Below are 23,577 nucleotides of genomic sequence, written 5' to 3' on the forward strand. Positions count from 1 at the left end.
GTAAAATCCACCCATCGTGCTAGTTGTAGCTAGATCTAGAACATCATAGTAAAGACAACTCAGACGTGAACATATTGAGAGCTCAATGTGCTGCCAGACTACTGGTCACTGTAGCACACCAGCCTTAAGGACAGAGAAGAGAAATGAAAGCTTCTATAATTAATGTAGAATGTGTATCGTCTATTCTCATTCCAACACATTATTTTAATTTATGACCAATACAGTTAAAAAAGAAACTTGTTTTAAATGTACAATAATATTTTCAAATAAAGATTGATCATAGTGTTTAATATGCTTATACACTAATACACATGAATATTAAAAAGGCGCATTTTTATAGTCTTTGGTAAAAGTGTAAAATCCTCCGCAAGGCCTCTACTTACTTAGATCCGACACAGTGATAAATACATTTCAAGAAGACAAAATAGTTACTGATACTTCTTCTCAATAAGAGCAAAAAAAAAAAAGCTGGAAAAAAATGTCTTGGTCAAGACAACATATAGTCCAAAAGCCTTTGCTTTTAATGTTATTGTTATTGTATGTGTAAGTCATATACTGGGCACAATTCAATAAACATTTCTTTCAACTAACATCTCACTATCATAGTAACGATGTTAAATCACACAATGTCAACTATTTCAACATAAAATTAATTACATAGTCTCATATATATTATTTCACATTTTACATTAATTTTTTTATACAGTGGTACCAGTTGAAAGTAGAAAACATCAAGCTGGCTGCTGGAACGCTACATAGTCATACGCTGCTCACTGCTCACTAGGAAAAACCGTCAGGGTGGTTCGAATCCTGCACACCGCCATTTCCTGCAGACTTGCAAGAGGTTTTGGCTTAGACGTAACGAAGGTCGGAAACTTTGACAACAAAAGGAATATATATATATATATATATATATATATATATATATATATATATATATATATATATATATATATATATATATATATATATATATATGTAAATTTTCAAGGGAGCTAACATACACTGTCTTCTTAGTATTTCAAAATTTCCTTGGTATATATATATATATATATATATATATATATATATATATATATATATATATATATATATATATATATATATATATATATATGTATATATGTAAATTTTCAAGGGAGCTAACATACACTGTCTTCTTAGTATTTCAAAATTTCCTTGGTTAGCTCCCGTAGACCGCGCAGCCGTTCTATGCGGCTTATCACTTAAAAATAAAACAGAATTAGATTTTTAAAATACATGTTTTGTTAAGTACACCCTTTCTCTCTACTCTTTGTCTTTTAACCAGGAGACACACATTTTTAAAGTTCAATATGATTCATAAAGTGAATGGACCTATGCTAGCGTTCAGAGGCCGCGAGCACACTGTTCACATGTCAAGGCCGTCAGATCCTCGGCCTGCATCTTCATGACGTACTTGAGGGGCGTGTCTTGAGGCTGCACCATGAGCTCCGCCCCGTTTCTGTGCAAGCTGGGAATAATGGCTGGAGGCTGGCAGGGCGTGGCTGTGATAAATAAAAGGCGATCCATAAACTCCATCTAGAGAATATAAAACATAAAGACAGTCATCAATTGAATTTGAAACTACTGATGTGTTCATTAACCACAACTGGGGAGAGGACATCAATAATAAATAAAAAGAAACAAATAAACTACGAAGTCTCAAGGTGGTCCGGTTGATGTGTGTATCTTATCTTATCTTATCTTATAAATAACAGACGTTCCTTCTTAGCTGAAGAAATGTGTAGGTAGGCCTGCAGTAGAAGTATGGTGCTTATTTATTATACAATTTTAGAACGGTTAGAAATCTCTTCACAAGACAGACGAAAAGAGACCCCCCCCCAATTAACACACACACACCCTACCAGTAGGAAATGGCTTCACCTGCTTCATATGTATGTCTATATGTTGGACTCTAATGCTTTATACATTGAACTATATTTTATATTGAATCGTGTATTCAGCCATAAATCTTCAGGGGAGTTAACTTACAATGTCTGCTTCGTATTTTAAAATTCCCTCAGTTAGCTCCCGTAGACCACGCAGCCGTTCTATGTGGCTCAACACTTCCATGTGAGGCGGAAACTTATCCATGATCATGGCCAGCCACTTCTTCTTGGACATTCGCACGGGCAGACATTCCAGCTCCCAGGTTACGTCTAGCCTGCTGCTCTGCAGGTCCTTGATGATGCATGTGTATGGGGGCTCGTTCTTCTCCAATCTACAATATAAAAGTTTATAATCAGATAATTCATTTTAAAAAGTGCACAGTTCAAAAGCGACCTAAGCAGAACGCAAGGTCCTTTGGGAATGTTACATGCGGGGCCCTATCCTACTCTTTCTCAAAACATCATGCTTAAAGCTCTCATAGTAATCATTAATTGATATGGATGATATAGTGACTTCAACACTATATAATAGTCTTTGTTTAGAAGGAACTGTGTGTTTAAAAGGTCCACTGTAATAGACATACTAAAAACAAATGTTACTATTGAAAGACATTTTTTTTTCCATCGCTCAACACGAGGACTAAGACTAAGACTAAGACTAAGACTAAGACTGCTTTATTGATCCTTATGGAGATTTGTTGTGATTACAAGGACTCTTTTCTCATATAAAGACAACACAACAGAAACATTCACACAAATAGAACAGGCATAACATATCTAGGGGATGACATATTTTCATTGATTTCCAGGCTTCCCCCCACCTCAACGGTACAAAGCAAAACCCAGAGGGTAACAGCATATAACTGAACATCGAATAAATGCTATTCAACTGAACAGTTAGTGAATAAACAACAATTGTTCAACACAAACAATATTGAATAATAACATAATTGCAAATTAACAAGATATTTCAATATATACCAATCAATGAATCATGGTGGTTTAACATTGCAGTAATAATTATTCAAATAACACACCAATAACACACCTTTCCACACGCACACTCCATCTCTGTGCCCTACAGATCGGCATACACAACCAACAACACTAGCTAATGTCCAAACAGTTACGTCATAACAAAGGGGAAGCAAAGGCAGACATTGTTTGTATTTGCGTTGTAGTTATTTGACATTTTAGTATTACTTAGGCGAAAGAGACTTTATTTTTACATTTGAAGACAAATTTATGTATTAATTATGTGACGTCGTTTTATCGTCCAAGTAAAACTTTTCTGCGTTAGCAGCGAGATCGATTTAAAAGGCGAGGGCGCCTACTGTAAAAGTTTGAGAACCACTGCCTCGAATATCTCTCACACTTCAGATACAGCCCGTTCACCTCTTTTTAATTGAATTTTATTTGACCTGCAAACTTCTTTATAGTAGGAATTTTACATGATAGACTTTAGAAAATTGAGTTTCTGAAACTCAGAAATGCTGAAAAAATGCTTGGTGCCCGGAGCTTAGCCCCGGACATTGATAGGTAATCTTTAAGCGCTCCCCGAAACAAATAAATGACTAAGGTAGCGGCAAACTGACATTTTTCCCTTTAGATGGTATTAAACATTCGAATAACACCTCAAAATGTTTACCGTTTCCGTCTAAAAGTCTAACCATGGAACTATGTCTAACAAAGGAAACATGTTTAGGTGATTTTAAAAAATATACATTGTAAAATAATCAAAAGTATTGAAAAATGTCATAAACAATGGCATTTTCAAATAGAATTGACTAATTTTACATTTGTGCAAAAATCGATGAAAATAGGCAATCAGCTTACAGTATTGGTTCAACAATATGAATTTCTATTAAGAAAAGTGAATAAAGTTGATAGCGGGGAGGGGGAGGGTGACACCCTGAGCTAACCGCACCGAGTGACACCGACCCTAGTGACGCCACTGCCTTCTAATGCAATATCATTTAATCTTGTACTTACCTTCTAATGCAGTATCATATAGTCTTGTACTCAACTTCTAATGCAGTATCATATAGTCTTGTACTCAACTTTTAATGCAGTCCCATCTAATCTTCTACCTACTCACCTTGTAATGCAATATCCTTTAATCGAGTACTCACCTTGTCTTGGCGTCTTCAAAGTAAGGAAGCGTGCTGAGCTCCACAGATCTGTGGATTATAACAATTTTGCCTTCTGGCGCCAAACAGGCAATCATGTTTCTATACAATGTTTGTGGCTCTGCCAGGTACCTCACGCAGTCTTCGATCAAAATCTTATCATATTTCTCTTTTGAGGTCGATGTGTCTTGGGCTAAATTTCTGAAATGACAAAACACGGATGTCGTATAAACTTAGCACAACACAGTGAGAGACCATTCTTAATCAAATATCAAGTTGGCCATTATGCTTATCAGTTAAATAATGAAAAGTTTATATTTGTCCTTGACTTTTGAAACAAGACCACGATTGATATGGGAGGGTACTCCGACTACCTGGCCAAAGTCTTCTGCTCTAATTGATACAACTACACATAATATAAGCTTTTCTTTTTTTTTTTTTTTTTAAGTATTTTTATTTGTTTTTCTTGTTAATTTTTTTTAAATTTCATTTCGGGCCACCAAATTCATTTCGTCTAAGGCCTCCAATTATCAAAGGCCGCCATGACCGTAACCCTCCAGCCAAGACAGATAGGACTCTCCAATTACGATATACTCAACACAAATTGGTATTCCAGATAGGACTCTACAATTACGATATACACAACACAGATTGGTATTCCAGATAGGACTCTCCAATTACGATATACACAACACAGATTGGTATTCCAGAATGAACTCGGAAAATCAACACATACAAGTGTTTTATTTTTGTGTTTTTTTTTTGTTTTGTTTTTTTTTTGTCGATCGACATAAAGCTTTATTATATTGAGATAGAAATAACTAACACATCCTGCAAGTCCAGTTTTAATCCCCCCCCCCCCTTATCCCACAGATTTATTCAATGACCCAATATAACCATATATAAACACCCAGATATCTACAAGGACTCATAGCCGCCATTTTCATATTGGAAGTCAAATTTTTACATCTCAGCCAGCAGGTCTTGAAAAGTTACTAAAAGAAATGGATATTATAATGCAAACAAGCTCACACTTTAGCGGTGTTGATGCTATGCCATGACTCACTGGGGTTCTACTCGTAGCAACTCCCATCCATTACGTCACGTGCCCAGGAGTGAACGTAATTGGGTCATAACATCTCAGTGATTGAGTCAGACAAGTGTACATGATGATTCACTCATTTTTCCGAATCCCCCACACCGCCAAAAACATTCACAGTGAATAATTAAGAGACATTTTTTTATTACATAAAAAGGCTGCACTAAGATGTTCTCTTTGCAATGCAATTATATCGCACCATGCTATCATCCTCACAAACCTCTTTCGCTCTAAACTCACCACCGTCAAGTGCTCGTCCAGCCACTTTTCTATTTCCGAGTCCCCTTTTTACTGTGTTTAAATTGGTCTCCCAGTCTCCGACCCTAAATGTGTGTGTGTGTGCGTGCGTGCGCGCATGTGTGTGTGTGTGTTTATGAGTGTGTGTGTGTGTGTGTGTGTGAATAGCCTCTCGCGAACTTAATTTTGTTAGTTCGCGTGCTCTGCGATTTGGAGCAGACGTTGATGTGGAACTCTTATTGGCAGAAGTGCCGAAAATACAACAATGCTTGAAGGGAATTCTCACGCACGTGCTTTACCAGGCTGCCAACTAAAAAAATAGAATTGAAGTAAAAGAACTTTAAAGAAGGATTCCTTAAATTAGAATTTTTAATCGACTGATCTTTAATTTATCTTCAACGCCCTTTTTATATCAACACTGGTGTTTATCTTCCAGAAGCTACTTAAAAGCGACTTACTTCAGTGATCGGAAATCGCCAAAAAATGACTGACATCTTTTGGGAATCTCCCATTACAACAGTAAATTAGAATAATTGATTTAGACCAGGGGTCTCAAACTCATTTCAGCATGTGGGCCACAGTGGAAAGTAACAACCATTCAGTGGGCCGCACGACAAAAAGAGAATCTTTTTTCATTAAATTTTACGAACACTACTGTCACTGCAGTTAAATGCTAAAATAAAGTTTTTATAATTATTAATTACATTTAGTTCAGTTTATTACATGCACAGGCAGTTTAGTTTACTAAAATAAGTTGACGTTGTCTCTGTCACTTATTAAAAAGCTGAAACTGTAGTTCCCCAAAAAAAACAACTATCATTTCTAGGCCTACTGCAGATGGCTCGTCACTTATGTTTCTTTCCACTCAGCTGAGAGCGTTTGGCAGAGACCACACCATCGACATTAGGCCTGAAGTCGCGTGTAGTGGCAAGCCGCAAGGTTGCTTTCAGATGCTTATCAGTCAGTCTTGATCTTAATGCTGTTTTTTTTTTATCATTCTGGAAAAGACTGTTCGCAAACGTACGTACTCCCAAACATCGCTAGAATTCTAGCAGCTGCGCAGAATAAGTTTGGAAATTTCTCTCTGGGAAGAAACTGGTAGAAATCAGAAACACCAACATCAGCGTATTTTTGCTTCAGAACAGTGTCACACTGCAGGTCCAGTAGTTCCATCTGGACTTCCTCTGGAACGTTTTTGACTTCAACTACGAACGGAGTGGCAACAAGGAAAAACTGTGGTTCGAGAGCAGTGAATTGCTGAAAGCGGTGTTCAAAATCTTCCAATAGTCTTGCGCTGTGGTTCAACCGTAATGCTCTGTAGAAAAGACAAATGAGCCAGGTTTCCATCTGCCAGCTGAGTGGCCCACAAAGTCAGCTTGCATCTGAATGAATCAAACATCACGGTAATCAGCTGCTTTGTGCCCTGTAGTTGTGAATTGAGTGCATTGAGATGTTGCTTGATGTCAGTAAGAAAAGCAAGATCCGACAAAACAATGGGTCACTGAGCTGAGGTATGTCTCCGTCTTTCATTGCCATGAATAATGCTATTTCCCGTCTCAGTTAAAAAAATCTCTGTAGCACTTTTCCACGACTCAACCATCTGACTTCCGTATGATAAAGCAACTCTCCGTATTCCATTTCTAAATCAGCTAGAAATGACACAAACTGTCTGTGGTTGAGACCCCGTGCACGTATGAAGTTCACCGTCTTCATGACAACATCCATCACGTTCTTCACTTGTTGGTGCAGAATGCAGTGTATGGCTGCAAAAGGACCCGCCAAGCTGAGCTGATTCCGTTTCTCTACTATTAATCCAACAACACCAACCTTTTCTGAACACATTGCTGGTGCACCTCCGTAGCCACTGAAACAAGTTTTCCCACGGTAGCCCACACATGTCAATACAAGCTTCCAGTTCTTGAAACACGTCGCGTCCAGTCGTCATTCCTTTCATGGTATAAGTCCAATTGCTCTTCAACAATATTCAAGTTTTCGTCGACCCCACAAATAAATACGGCACAGTATGCTGTGTCTGTTACACCAGTAGACTCGTCCAGTGCAATGGAATATGCTACAAAGTTTTTTGCAGCGTAAATCAGTTGCTGTTGAACATTTGTCGCTGACTCGGTGATCCTGCTTGCAACTGTGTTCGCAGACAAAATTATGCCTTTGAAGAGTTTCTTTTTCTTGGGGCAGATAATTTCACACGTCTGTAGCGTACACTCTTTTACAAACTTGCCTTCAGTGAATGGTCGTGATGCCTTTGCTATCATCTCGCTAACAATAAAGCCTGCTTTCACAGAATCTTCGCTTGCAGTGGGCGGACACCTCATTTACTGATTTGTGCAGTTGTAAATCATTTCACGGCTTATATGCAATCATTGTAAATTTTATCTAATTTTTTTGAATTCGCGGACGTGGCCGCGGGCCACACAAAATTGTTTCGCGGGCCACATGTGTTTGAGACCCCTGATTTAGACAGTGTTTATATTACAGATCTGTCTGTCAATGAGTCGGGTCAACGGTGATATAGTTTAGTCACCACAATGGTCACCCATCTTTTCCATTAAGAGATGTTAATTGCCACCCATTACAACTGGGTGAATATATAAATGTTCATATTATAAGAGCTACTCATCGCGACAAAATGAAGATCTTTCGTGATCAAAAATTATGCAAATACGAAAAGCGAATGTCATTTTAAGGCATCAGAAGCTTGAGATTAATGCAGCTTGGTATTAGCTGTAGACTATTTTCTCTTTTTGCCTCATTGACATAGGCCTATATTTATTGCCAGAAACTCACACAAATCCACGCCAAGAGAATCAATCCTGATCTAATTTTTTTTTAGTTAGTTTCTACATTCTATGACAGCAACTATGAATCCATCTTTAAAACTTTTGTATTGACCACTTTTTGGACGCATTTATTTCATAGTTATCCGTAAATTATGGAAAGTTGAGTCTCACTCCGATAGCGCAGCATGTTAGCTCTTATTTGTTAGTTCTTAGTTCGAACCCTTGACATAAATATTGTTCAACTGCGACGTGTGCAGAATGTTTTATCTGGTATGTGATCTTTCTAGTTCGGGAGTATTTTTTCAGACAGTGCAGAAGAAAAAGAGTTTATTTTTGGGTATCTCGGAATGACCAAATTCTCGGCCACTTTACCACCATGCTTATTGGAAACTGTTGAGCTCTGCGACATATTTCAATGATATTCCTTTCCTTTTTTAAAAAACTAAATTGATTGAAAGTGAGGGAAGAAGCAGGGAACTACTTACCGAAAAAATTCCTCCGCCCCAAGGTGAGATAACCTAATGGGCACCACTCTGTTGCCGTCGTCTGCTTCGGCATAGTGGAAGTGCCCAGGCAACACTGACAGAATGGGGTGAACCAAACAGAACTTCTCGGCTATTGTATCCGCCAGACTGCCCCTCAGATCGCCGACGTAGATCTGTCAGGAAAGATTAAATACGTAGTCATATCTAACAGATACATAGCCTACATATATATGCATGCACAAAGTTTCTAAACTTGTATTAAAGCAACCACTTGCTGATTAGAACGTCTTTACAAAATAGTGACATCGAAAGCGAATGACTTCAAGATTTAAAAGTGTGGTATTTCTAGTGATTATAGCTCTGAGCCTGTGTCGAGTCTAAAGCAGACAAAACCATTGTCTACAAAATGAGGGAGTCTGCGCATATAGAAACTCTAACTACTATTTGACACTCACACATCTTTGGAAAAGTTTTCCATAAAGCTATATATAGAGAATTATAGATGGGGACTCAACTAAAGATCAAAGGTCGTTTTCATCCTTTTTCTTCCCTATTAACCGCGAACAAGAACCGGTTACCGGCATTTTACATCTCAGAGGTGATATTTCTTTTTCCAACTTCTTGTGTAACTAAAGAGGTCAATCCTTGATACACAGCTGCGGTCACGTATAGGCATCTGTAATCACCAGGCGCCGTTGCATTTTCACCCTTCTTTCTACTACTGCTGTGGATGGCATCTGCAATCCGGGAGCCTTCGTTTATGCTCGCTCTCCATGTGGATCTATCCAGTGCCCCTTTCTTTCCCTGCTGTTAGTGTCGTTTTGAAGAGCATATATATATAATATATATATATATATATATATATATATATATATATATATATATATATATATATATATATAGTTTTTTGCTTTGAAGGCCTATGCTTCATAAAGATTTATACATCTTATTATCTTATTCATATTTATGTTAATATATTCTTAATATAATTAGAGTTTTTTTTTTTACCATTTTGTCAGTGGTTCTCAGCTCCAAGTAAGTGTCCAGAAGGAGGTAAAGCCTGTTCTCGTACTCTTCTCCAAAACTAAACTTCTCGTCCTCTCTGTACTCAGGGATCCTCAACTTGTCCTGATAACCTTCAGAGATAACAGCCAGTGGCTGGTGTCTCTCAGGGCCCATATAGGCTGATGCCATGTCTATACGACTGTAATACTTGACAGCTATGAATACTTTGCCCTCTGATGGCAGGTTGAAATAATCCACTATTTAAAAGCGTAAATGCCTTATTGAATGGGCTGAACAAATATGAAAATAGATCGTCGCATAGTGCTTTCAGAAAGAGTCATAATGAGGTCTTCAAATGAGTTCATATGGTAATGAGGTCATATGGTTATGAAGCCATATGGTAATGAGGTCATTCTAATTCAAACAAAAGTGCTCGTATGAAACGCTTTAACATTCTTGATAAACTTTAAAACTAAAGCAATGAAAAGACACTAGACACCTAGTACATCTTGGTAACGAATAAACAGAAGACACTTAGTATTTCATAAGTTCGTGGTTAACAAATAGACAGAAGACACCTAGTAAAAGTAAAGTAAAGTTCCTCTTTCAAACCTTGTGGTCTATAGGGCAGATGATGTAAAGCCATCTGTGTCTGTTGCCTACGGTTAACGACGGTGTCTTGTGGCCAGCACAACGACCAACTGCCTTTACTTTTTTCCCAACTAATGTCAAATACCCATTAGAGCTGGGTGGACTCAGATACGCCTTGGGGATCCCAAAATTAAAAATCCTAGTGTTCACCAGGATTCGAACCCAGGACCCCCGCTTCGGAAGCTCTTTACCAGAATTTACCACTCAGCCACCGCGACTTCAAAACAACTACACACAACACCTACTATTTTTTGGTGACGAATATACAGTAAGCAACTAGGAGTTCCGATTAGAGTGATTTAAGTTATAAAAAAAAAACAGTAGACACATACGATTTCTAAGTAAGGAAAAGACAGGAAGAAACTAAGACTTATAATTAGGGAAAAGAAAACACAGACGGTATCTAGGATTTCTAATTAGTGAAAAAGAGAGAAGACACACATGATTTCAAAATAATAAATACAGAAAACACACAGGACTTCAAAGTGATAAAATACAGAAGACACACAGGACTTCAAAGTAATAAAATACAGACGACACACAGGACTTCAAAGTAATAAAATACAGAAGACACACATGATTTCAAAATAATAAAATACAGAAGACACACATCACTTCTAAGTAATGATAAGTTGTCCAACGCAAAAGTAAATCAAGACATAACTTATTCAAAAACAACAAACTATCCAGAACTCGGCCTACAATGAAACGCACCACTAGGAATGTATTTCACACGACTCCTGTTGGTTGAACTTAGACTGTAAGTCACTAGAGTGTTTCTATGTGATCACAGACTGTAAGTCACTAGAGTGTTTCTATGTGATCACAGACTGTAAGTCACTAGAGTGTTTCTATGTGATCACAGACTGTAAGTCACTAGAGTGTTTCTATGTGATCACAGACTGTAAGTCACTAGAGTGTTTCTATGTGATCACAGACTGTAAGTCACTAGAGTGTTTCTATGTGATCACAGACTGTAAGTCACTAGAGTGTTTCTATGTGATCACAGACTGTAAGTCACTAGAGTGTTTCTATGTGATCACAGACTGTAAGTCACTAGAGTGTTTCTATGTGATCACAGACTGTAAGTCACTAGAGTGTTTCTATGTGATCACAGACTGTAAGTCACTAGAGTGTTTCTATGTGATCACAGACTGTAAGTCACTAGAGTGTTTCTATGTGATCACAGACTGTAAGTCACTAGAGTGTTTCTATGTGATCACAGACTGTAAGTCACTAGAGTGTTTCACACAGCACACACACATTATTGAGTTCTAAGTTACATAGGAATGAAATGAGCCGACAGGGAACGATAATCTATACAGCGCCCACTGAATGGTTCAACCCAGATCCAATACAATAGTTCGATTAAGGTCGATACTGACACACAGATCAATGGGCACCTGACCTGCGCCAGATATGAAGCCTTTTAAACACCAGTAACATTGAGACTTGTATATAGGCCTATTAAATGGAAAGCGCAGAAGGGGAGGGGGGTTGCCCTAATAAGAACGGTATACTGATCTATCTTGCACACAGGCAGATAATCTCACAATACACAATATTATATATTAAACACATATTTTTTACGAATTGAAAGGGTGTTTAGTTCACATGTGTTGGATTGTAGGCAGTGGCGTCGCAAGACCTACATTTGGTTTTATGCGTGTTGTATTTTGCGAGGCCTTCGTATGTAGCAAACAGATGTATATTTTAAATAATAAACACTTGCAACTGCCTTTTTTTTATGAAGATGCCATTAAAAAGAAATTAAATTTTAAAAAAATAGAGATCTAAAGAAACATTTTTCTGCTTCTAACATTACTAAATAGAGCATAATTAGTGGGAACTTGGCTTGGCTTGGCTATAAATGAAGGGGGTTCGAGGTTCGACACCCGACTCGAGCAAAGTTGTGTTTACTGAGCGTCTAGAGGCAGCATGAAAAACCTTCTCCCAGATACCCCACACCCCACAAACGAGATTGGACCATAGCGCTCTGAGCTAAAGTAGCGCTATATAAAAAGTATAATTTATAAGAGTATCGTAATTTATTTTTAAACTAAGGCTATAGGCCCCTATCTGCTTTAATATATAAAAATGCCAATTCTGATAGTCTTCATGAATGACTGCGCATGTGTGCAATATCCCTCGGGTTCATGTCCATCCTGCCATCTTTGTTTTTTTTTTTCTGTTTATCTCTTCGGACTCTCACATGTTTACTTTAATATCAGAGCCTTTATCTCTTGCCCTATCGGTTCCAGTTCAAAGTCTGCTTTACAATGTTTTCCCTTGTCCTCACTTTATCCCCTTTTTGTGTGTGTTTTCTGGGCTGTACGGACTGTAGTTGGACTTGATATTTGGCCATTTAGCACCCATTCTATGACGTAAGCATTTTGTTGTTGAATGCATGGAGCTTTTTTGCATTGCTTTTTGGTACTCTCCATGTCTCTGCGCGAGGCCCCTCGGACCGTGTAACTGTGGGCGGTTACCCACGTCGCCTACGCCTTGCAAAATATGTCTACAAATTACAAATGTCTAGGACTTGGTTCAAAATATGTATATATGTTATATGCTCACAGAATATCAAGATGGGCGCTTCTGCTATTCAATAGAGCGATGTTAATTTTGAAGAAATCTACAACTGTCTTGTTTGGAATCCGCTTGCATCCATGTACTTTCTTCTATGTCAGTTCAAGCAAGATGGTTGGCCTTAACAGCATTTTCGGAAGGTACCTTTGATACGCCTATCAATTTTCATCTCGTCAAAAAAAAAAAAACTTTTGGCGCACGGTCATCTCCATACGGAATATATGCCCTGCCTAGCGTAACTTTCGAAGTTTAAGCATCTTACTACGCCACTGACTTGGAGAGAAAAGCACTTTTATGGATTGTGACAAGTCAAAAACTCGCTGTCAGAGTCACTCAAATTTATCACAGCATTAATTATTATTTTTCATTACTTATTTATTTTATTTTAATTATTTCCCCATCCTACCTCCAATTTCTTCACCCGCCTCACCTTTTCCGCTCCAGGCTAGACTTAGTTGACCACATTGGAGATAGTTAAGGCGCTTCCTTTCATTTATCTTCCCTTGATCGGGGCAAAGATACACACAGACTCTTTGATCTTATCGGCAGGATGTCTGACAGCCGCAGTGGACACCACCTTGTGTGGAATGCAAGTCACTCCCCCCCCCCTTTTTTTCCTACGTCTCTCTTTGATCTAAGAGATTACCCTGGTCAACACACCGCGTGATATTCCAAGGTGCGACTCCCACCTCGAGTCTAATCCACCCACGTGTAAGATAATTCTAAGCCTAAGACATTTCCTGTTTCCGCTCACATTTTCCAGGCCTTTGTATATAAGGTAAATTAAATCAGGCCAGACTCTCTTTCACTTCTCATTCGAGCTGAGCTATCGAGTCTGGACTACTTCATACATTCTTTCTCCTAGAGGAATACCTGGTGGTAAGCCAAACTTAATCACAAGTTCCATCTTAACTACTTTTGTGCCTATTTCTCACTGGAGACTATTATGTGTATTTCACTATTTCATTTATATTTAATTAGTGCATTGTGTATTTCTCACTGGCGTAAGTAGAAAACATAAACATGTGCTATGTATGTATTTTAGTATTGCATTAATCTATTAATGCTATGTTGCTCAATTGATCGTTGATGCAACCATGTATATATTTGTACATCTTAGTCTATTTCCTTTATCTCGGCTGACAACCGTGATAATTTTACTAGCGCACTAATACTGCGTCTAGAAAAGAGATACGAGTTATCTCCCCTGTAGTGAATTGTCTCCCCTGTACTCATTTTACTCTAAGGAGAGTTGCGCCGCTTGAAGGGACACCCTCTCCATTCAAGCACGCTTCATTGTTCTCGACCCACGGTCATATGTAAACAAACCATCTGGGTCGCTGACCACCGCCCATTCCCCCCCCCTTCTTTCTCTATCCACCTGTGTTGTTTATTTGAGATTATTATTTCCCCTTCTATGTACATTTTTATATTATTATTTCTCCTTTTATGTACATTTCTATATTGCTACTATCTGCCATCTATTTTCCCAAATCCCATTTGTCATCATCTCCTCATTGTGCTCTAAAGCAATTTCACCAATCTGACGAATGCACCTCAGTCGAGGGCATCGATAAGATGCATGAGAGACATGTCCTAACTTGTCTTTATTTATCCGCAGCCTCCCTCAGGTGTCTGCCTATTTATTTGCTATTTGCTGTTCAGTGTCTACTCGACGCCACTCAACTACTGCCTATGTGTTTAGTGCTATTCAGCGCTGCACTTGCCTACTGAGATCTACTCAACTCTACTACTTGGCGCTATCGGCATTGCCCGCCTATTCGACAGCCCACCTGTCAAGCTATTAGGTGCGACGTCCCTATAGATTCAGATCTGTGTGAGACGTCATAGCTACGCCAACCCTCTGCAACTCACTGGACATATCCTGCCAACTACGCTGTCCACGGCAGATCCGCTCTGCCCGCAGTAACCTTGTGCCCACGGTAGCCGGCCACCCGCCCTACTGTGCCCACTACAGATATTAGATTTTGGGGATCGAGACTCCACAAGAACTATATCACCGGCGTCCCTCTATCCGCTAGAGCGCCACCTTCAGCTGCAGAACCTCAAGCCAGGACACAGCCAGCTGCGACATCAACAGGAAAACCAGCTAAGTCAGAGGACAAAGTGACATACTCTCTTATTAGGTGCAAGAGTGATGATCAAACATAGTATTCACTAGAGATAGATGCAAACCCTCCCCCTTTTCATTCTTATATGTATATTTATGTAAATAAATATTCTTTATTTTTAACTTTTGTATCTATCTTCCGTTGCTTGTCTCGTTGCGTGTCTGCTCCCGATTCATATGCTGACAGGTTGGTGTGTGATAGCCTTAAAAATAATCATCCCCTAGACATTAAACGCGCCAAACACACATCACATTTCCCCACCTGTCACATGGATATCTTATATAAGTTTATTTAAAATTGGGTTTAACTTAGATAAAGCTAATTGTTCTTCAGTCTACATAATTTAATATCGGAATGACATAAATAGAAGAATATTTTAAGCACGAATCGCCCTCCAACTTTTTAAAAGTATAATCTTCAAAGTTTTCGGTCTTAGTTTTGTATTCTAATAATTTATCACAGTCAATGGTTCTAAATAGTTAAAACCATTGGTCTTTTTTTTTTTATTCAGTATTTTTTAGTTACATCCATATCTTATGCACAACACAATGGACAACAAAACAAATGATTAAAACCTCTGAGCGCGAAGTCGTCATAACTGAATGTTCCACAATATCAAAGTTTTGATTTATATTGTAGAGCGAATATGTACAATAGAATAAGTAAATAAGTACATAGACGTCTAATTCATAAAGCTCTGGTTGTGAGTGTGTATGTGTTTCGTGTGTGAATCTTGTTCGTATTTTTCATCTATATTCTTATTGTACAGTAGTTACGCCGAGGTTGTCAATTGTAGTCAAACTGAATTCCCATTTCATCGGATAAATAAAAATTATCTTATCTCTTATCTTATCTTAATACACCCGCATGAGCTCATCATTGACATATTGACCATCACAGATATAGCAGCATAAGAGAATGATACCACTACTTTTTTTTTTTCCACTTTCATTTCTCTCCTTTATTTAATACAACAACAAATACTTTTCCTTCTGCTGAACAGTATTATTTTTTTTATTCACTTTCCAAAAGATTACATTGCAAAAAAAACAACAACAAATGTAAAAACTTTGTTCAGAAATTGTTCATTGTTTTTGCGTACATTTGCTTGTCCTATTTTCCCGCTCTAGACGCGTGAAAGACCGCATACATCCCACATGGGCTTACATCTCACACGAAATGCATGATTTTCGGAGTTTTGGAGGTCAATGTCTTTATTTACTAGTAAATTCCAACATTTCTAGGACATATACACACACAGAATTTTATGGATGGAGTATTGTCAGTACTCAGACATTCTCAAACTGTGGGGGAGGTTTGTGTATACAGGCTCTGTTATCTTGTAGTCATAGAAATATTGAGGCGGACCAATGTGCGGTTGTTATCAAATACACTGTTCATTATAATAGACCCGCTGGAGTTCATCAATTATAGTCATAATCGCAGATATAGGAAAATTAGCGAGTGGTCAAAACAAGATTAGATTTTCATGTTCATTACAAGATCGAAGATCCAATATTATTATTAATAGTTAAAGATTTTGTTGGATCGTTTACCAGCTGACAGATCAGCCTGAAGTACTAATGATTTGACGTTTTAATGTCCAACACTTAGAGCTGGGCTAATCAACAATGCCAGTAAAAGCATTTCGTCTCAATTACATTAGAGATAAAATTCTTTAAGTTTTATCAAAAACATGTTAGCTGTGATACTGGTTTTTAGTAAAAATGTATAATGTTCAAAATTTTTCAATTGTGTTTTTAATAGGTAAAAAGAATAGTGTTTTTTTTTTTTGTTGTTTTTTGAGATTTTTAGCGGCCCCCCGAAAGGGGAAAAGACGCTATTAGTTTTGTGCGAAATGTCTGTCCGTCCGTCCGTCCGTCCCGTTTAGATCTCGTAAACTAGAAAATATATTGAAAATCCGACATCACAATATTTTAGACCATTCAAAGTTCTGATGCAACGGCTACTTTTTTTTTTCTGAAAGCGAAAAATCTAATTTTTAAAATCAGTTATGCAAGCAGTTTTTTAAAGAGAAAAAGCTAATTAGTATGCATCATAATTTAGACCTAATTTAAAATGAATAGTAATCTTGTAAACGTCATTATCCTTATCAATTTTTTGCAGATGGTAATCATCCTAGAGTAAGAGATTGAGCTTTTTCAAAACAAATTAGATCAGTGATGCCCAAAATACGGCCCGCGGGCCAGATACGCAAGGTTGAAAACGGCCCGCTGAAAGATCTTTGCTTTTTTGTGTAAAATGATAATAAGCCAACATAATAGTTTTAGAAAGAAAGTGTTACTATTTAAAAAAAAAAAATACATATACGGCATTATCAAACAAATATGGTGGCATTCTTGATTTGAGCCCCAAATAAAAGATTGTTAAACTACGCTTAAAGATTGGAGGATAGATGGGAATATTTGCCAAACAGAAACTAGAAAATAAGTCGGTGGTAAAACTAGCTACAATGTTGCTCACATTATAAGCTGAGAAATGAAGACATTGCCAGGTGTGTAAAAAAAAAATAGAATAAACCTCAAAATCCCATTAATAATGTAAGTAGTAGATTCACGGGTTTCTAATTAAATAGTTTGAGGTCAATTTCGGTAAATGGCCCGCGACATAAGTGTTGGAAATTAAAATGGCCCGCAGGTCGAATTAGGTTGGGCATCACTGAATTAGATCAATTATAAGACATCAGTTAGGCCAGGGGAGGCGCGGTGGCTGAGCGGTAAAGCGCTTGGCTTCCGAACAGGGGGTCCCGGGTTCGAATCCTAGTAAAGACTTGGATTTTCAACTTTGGAATCTTTGGGCGCCTCTGAGTCCACTCAGCTCTAATGGGTACCTGACATTAGTTGGGGAAAAGTAAAGGCGGTTGGTCGTTGTGATGGCTACATGACACTCTCATTAACCGTAGGCCACAAAAACAGATGAACTTTACATCATCTGCCCTATAGACCACAAGGTCTGAAAGGGGAACTAGTTAGGCCAGGTTCACATCTAACTTTACATTCACTCTCACCAATCCTTTGATCTGCGGGCCCCGTTGGGGCACTACATAAGATCTGTTAACCTTCTTTCTCCATTCTTATCTCTCATTTGTCTTTGATATAATTTCATTCGGATGTTCTTTCTGAAAATATTGAAGCCTGCCCTGTACTACTCATTTAATAAAAAATGTGTGACAAAAAATGCTAATTTTTTTTTTTAAAATGTCAATAGAGTTCTGTATGTTGTTGTATTACGACAATAATATACGAAAAGGTCAAGTGTCAAAGGCAGATGACTGTTGGAAACAAATTATATCTATTTTTAATTTATATAAGTATTACAAGACTAACAATTTTAAAGGTCAAACTAAAAAAAAAAAAAAAAAAAAAAAACATTATTTTTTGTTTTACTAATATTGTTTTAAATCGTATATAAATTTTGAATTCATATAAATTCCAACCTAGAGCATAAACAAATCCAAATATAACTTCAAAAATAAAATTCAATTCAAAGTATGTATGTATAACCTCAAACAATAGATGGTCAGCCGTGTTGCTTCTGCATTGTATGTTAACTTCTTGAGGCAAAGGTACTGGGTTCAGATTCTCAAAGTAAAACCATATTATTATTAGTATGTTAGAAATGAACGAGTAGTCATTCTCTGTCGCTGCCCGGGTCGAGTTTCGCTAAAGAGAAACAAAATTCATCGTAGTCCCTTTAACAGTTTCCACTGAGGAATTTTCTGGTGATGTGGCAGGTCTGCAGCAGTACCGCCCTCTGACAGGCAACGAAGATGTTCCTATGAATGTTAAGGGCCTTGAAGGTGTCTGTGAGGTCAGTTGTTATTATCCCCTCGGTTGATATAACAATGGGGTATATTGTTATTTTGGACAATTTCCATAGACGCTTAATCTCCAAGGCTAGGTTCCCATATTTTCTTTGTTTTTCTATCTCAGTTTTTCTTAAATTATAAGACAGTGGTACGCGATATCGATAATGGTAGCGGTTTTTTCTTTTTTATCGGGGCGATTGAAATCTACCGTTTTGTCGGTCAGAATAGGCCTATCCCAGTACAGCAGATGTTCAGTAGACTCGAGAACCTCTTGCGGAGAGTATTTATAATAAAGGGGAGTGTCCTTACTGATCAATTTGTACGTCAAAGCCAGGTGTTGGTGTATTAACTTTGCAACTTGGTTATGGCGACCTAGGTAGGCTGATTCTGATAGGGCTGGACATCCTGCCATAATGTGTTCAATCAACTCGCCCACATTTCCACATTTTCGGCATTTGTCGACAACATTGAGTTTCAGGATATGCTTCTCGTAATTTTTTGTCCTGATTACTCTGTCCTGTATTGCTGTAACAAAGCCTTCTGTTTCAGGGTAGAGATGACCTGCTTTGAGCCACGTTATGGAAGCAGCCTTATCGATGTTGTCCCCATGTAATGAAGCCGGAAATTTTCCGTGGAGTGTTTTTTCTTCCCATTGGCGAATCTCATGCCCTACGTCGTCCAAACCGACATTGACATCAGCATTGTGTAGGTTCAGAGGGGTTGCATATGAGTCGTATTTCCGTAGGAAGGAAACTAATTTGTTGCTGGAGGCGAGCAGTTTTGATCGTATTTTTTAAACTTGCATCTTACACAATTTGAAGATGTTCTGCAATCCACGACCCCCATCCTTCCTGGGCAGGTATAACCTTATGGTGGAGGACTTGGGGTGTAGGCATCGAAACTTGGTTAGTAATTTTCTAGTGAGTCTGTCAATGTCATGTAGGTTGGTGTCAGTCCATTTGATCACACCGAACGTGTAAAGGAGCACTGGGACGGCCCAGCTGTTTATTGCAGTGATGAGATTACTGCCAGACAGTTTGGTGTTGAGGATTTTATTAACTCTTTGCCTATAATTACCAAGAAAGTCCTCTTTTAATTTCTTATGGTTTATCTTGGCATTCTGGTTTATTCCAAGATATTTATAAATAGAGGCGGAGTTCAATTCCTCGATGCCTTCAAATTCAATGTTGGTGTTCGTTGCCTTGCCCTTTTTAATGCTTATGATGCCACACTTATCCAGGCCAAAAGACATACAGATATCGTCACTGAAGCGTTTTACCGTTTTGATTAAGGTGTGTAACTTTTGCTCGGTTTCTGCATATAGCTTTAGATCATCCATGTATAATAAGTGGGACACACATTTTGTACATTTAGTGTCAACCCTAAAACCGTTTGTAGAGTCTTGGAGTAATGTAGATAGAGGATTAATCGCTAGTTTATTATTAGTAGTATTATTATTACTGTAATAATAGAGATCTTTACCACGATAACCTAAAAAAAAATGAAAATTTTCAAGAGATGGTTCGATCAATAGTTGTACATGGTTTATCTAACTTTCTTTGTAATTGGATTACTTCTGTATCTGGAATGATTTTGTCAGTGTTGTGATGGTAAATGTGATTGTTTTGTCAGACCCGTCCTTTTATTGTAACCCAGTAACCCACATTGCTGGCATGTCGAAATAATGAAAGTCTAAATAGTAAATGTCTAAATATCTACATCAGGAAAACGTTTTGGTGGTCTTACTGGTCTGCCATAGCGTGTAACCACTGGGGCTGGGTCGTATTGTGTTACAACAGGTGCTGTACTAGCAATCGCAGTCTCGGGTTCTGTAACTTGCGTTTCGTAGGATGTATCAGAATTGTCCCATTCAAATACATCTGGAGTTTCGTGTGGTCTAGAAAATGTTTTTCTGAACATTTTTCTATTTCTTCTGTATGTGGCCCCCTTCAGGTGTCTGTACAAAATGTGATCTTGGCGTTGAAGCTTCTGAGATGACAGTGGCTGGCTTCCATTGACTTCCAGGATAATTTTGCATAAAGACCTTGTTTCCATGATGAAACTGTTGTCTTTCAGTGCGTCTAGCTGTTCTGTCATAATATTTTCTTTGATCATTTTTTTCTCTTTCTCCATACATCTGCCATTTCTTTCTGGTCTGGAACTTGTGGTCTGAGATAAGTATTTGTTGTCGGAAGATTAGTTCTCAAACGTCTGCCCATGAGCATCCTTGCTGGTGAAGGTCCATCTGGACTTGGGGCATTTCTGAACTGTAGCATGGCTAAATATGGGTCTTGACCAGATGTTACATAGGGACATACGCAACAACAAGTTCAGCGTAAAGAAGGTCATTTAATTAATACACCGTGAACATTCTAATAACACCAGAAGAGGTGCTAGTATAATACAAAGAACCACATTCATTCAAGTAAAGCCTTACAGGAATTTTTTTAGAACTATATCATTATGATTGGAATGTTTCACTAATTTAATATGTTTTGATTGTTTCACCACTATTCTATTCTTTGAATATTTTACCGTTTTATACAGGTTAAACCTTTCACCGTCTAGTGAAACATTGTGATAAAACTTTGTTTAGCTCATAGAAGTCTAGTGAAACATTGTGATAAAGCTTTGTTTAGCTCATAGAAGTCTAGTGAAACATTGTGATAAAACTTTGTTTAGCTCAAGACGCGGAGTGAAGCAAGTAGATGAAATAGTTCTGATTAAAAAAAAAATATTTTAACGGCTTAACTACTGAAATACTTGTATTCCGTATTCTAGGACAAGTTTATTCAAATGCTCTTTCTTCCCTAGCGTTATTAGAGCATGGAATGGGTTGCCTGACCTAGCCAGGAAAACCGGTGACTTTGCAGAATTTATTTCATTGGTTAATATGCATGACGCGTAGGACGTAATCATCTTTTTTCAAGTAGCGTCTGTATTATATAACATAAGAAGATCCGAAAACACGGTCAGCGGCTAATGGGGGTGCCAGATGTCCAATCAACTTTTTCCAATTAATATCAGGTACCGAAGCTAGAGTTGGGTAGTTGGTCTAAGGAAGATAGGCTCTTTACCACTCGGTCACGCCCCTGTTTTAGATATTATTGTCATTAATTGTTTCTAATGAAAAAAATAAGACATTGTCTAAAAGAAAAAAAATATAAAAAATGGCTTCGTTACCCTTTTATTTAAAAAAAAAAAAAAAAAAAAATGCTTTTTTTTAAGCCTGCTTTCGGAAATACCTGAAGACGTCTGATAAAGAATTTCTAGTTCTCGAGCCCAATCTAAATTACTTTTTATACTTTGAAAATTATAACGGTCAAACTGAGTTTTCCCAACGATATACATAAACTGTCAAATTTGTAGGAAAATTGTTAGAGCCGTTTTCGAGAATCGCGTCCACCCATCCAGGTTCCATGAAGGTGTGACTTGAACCTACCATGGTCATAAGAGCCCTGCAGTTCTTGACTGAAGTGTCAATGTTGGGAATTTGAACAGTAGTCAGCTCTTTGTTTTCTTAGATGCTGGAAGTTTCGGTTTACTTTCAGTAATTTAATATGTTTTGATTGTTTCACCACTATTCTATTCTTTGAATGTTTTACCGTTTTATACAGGTTAAACCTTTCACCGTCTAGTGAAACATTGTGATAAAACTTTGTTTAGCTCATAGAAGTCTAGTGAAACATTGTGATAAAACTTTGTTTAGCTCATAGAAGTCTAGTGAAACATTGTGATAAAACTTTGTTTAGCTCAAGACGCGGAGTGAAGCAAGTAGATGAAATAGTTCTGATTAAAAAAAAAAAATATTTTAACGGCTTAACTACTGAAATACTTGTATTCCGTATTCTAGGACAAGTTTATTCAAATGCTCTTTCTTCCCTAGCGTTATTAGAGCATGGAATGGGTTGCCTGACCTAGCCAGGAAAACCGGTGACTTTGCAGAATTTATTTCATTGGTCAATATGCATGACGCGTAGGACGTAATCATCTTTTTTCAAGTAGCGTCTGTATTATATAACATAAGAAGATCCGAAAACACGGTCAGCGGCTAATGGGGGTGCCAGATGTCCAATCAACTTTTTCCAATTAATATCAGGTACCGAAGCTAGAGTTGGGTAGTTGGTTTAAGGAAGATAGGCTCTTTACCACTCGGTCACGCCCCTGTTTTAGATATTATTGTCATTAATTGTTTCTAATGAAAAAATAAGACATTGTCTAAAAGAAAAAAAATATGAAAAATGGCTTCGTTACCCTTTTATTTAAAAAAAAAAAAAAAAAAAAATGCTTTTTTTAAGCCTGCTTTCGGAAATACCTGAAGACGTCTGATAAAGAATTTCTAGTTCTCGAGCCCAATCTAAATTACTTTTTATACTTTGAAAATTATAACGGTCAAACTGAGTTTTCCCAACGATATACATAAACTGTCAAATTTGTAGGAAAATTGTTAGAGCCGTTTTCGAGAATCGCGTCCACACATCCAGGTTCCATGAAGGTGTGACTTGAACCTACCATGGTCATAAGAGCCCTGCAGTTCTTGACTGAAGTGTCAATGTTGGGAATTTGAACAGTAGTCAGCTCTTTGTTTTCTTAGATGCTGGAAGTTTCGGTTTACTTTCAGTAACTGTAAACAACAAAATATAACAAGAGAAAGTGATATGAAGAAATGTGGTGCCTTCTGCCTATATAATGTAATATGTGTATGTAATAAAT

General features: G+C 37.7%; 1 protein-coding gene across 8 annotated transcripts; it reads right to left on the reverse strand.

Annotated features, from left to right (window-relative positions):
- Positions 1-1,105: 1,105 nt before the first annotated feature.
- LOC106056284 (uncharacterized) lies at positions 1,106-11,590 on the reverse strand. Of its 8 annotated transcripts, none has more exons than XM_056016422.1 (6): positions 11,029-11,590; positions 9,667-9,953; positions 8,659-8,831; positions 4,043-4,240; positions 2,014-2,242; positions 1,106-1,560 (listed from the first exon to the last, which is right to left on the reverse strand). In XM_056016422.1, the coding sequence occupies exons 2-6, from the start codon at positions 9,850-9,852 to the stop codon at positions 1,369-1,371; spliced, it is 978 nt and encodes a 325-aa protein (XP_055872397.1). In that variant the 5' UTR covers positions 9,853-9,953; positions 11,029-11,590; the 3' UTR covers positions 1,106-1,368. The 8 variants fall into 8 exon arrangements, with proteins under 8 accessions (XP_055872397.1, XP_055872396.1, XP_055872392.1 ...); XM_056016421.1 differs by having other exon boundaries at positions 10,925-11,590; XM_056016417.1 differs by having other exon boundaries at positions 9,667-10,077; positions 11,029-11,589.
- Between the last annotated feature and the right edge of the window lie 11,987 nt (positions 11,591-23,577).

Source organism: Biomphalaria glabrata, chromosome 17 (genome assembly GCF_947242115.1).
Source record: "Biomphalaria glabrata chromosome 17, xgBioGlab47.1, whole genome shotgun sequence".
Lineage (NCBI taxonomy): Eukaryota > Metazoa > Mollusca > Gastropoda > Planorbidae > Biomphalaria > Biomphalaria glabrata.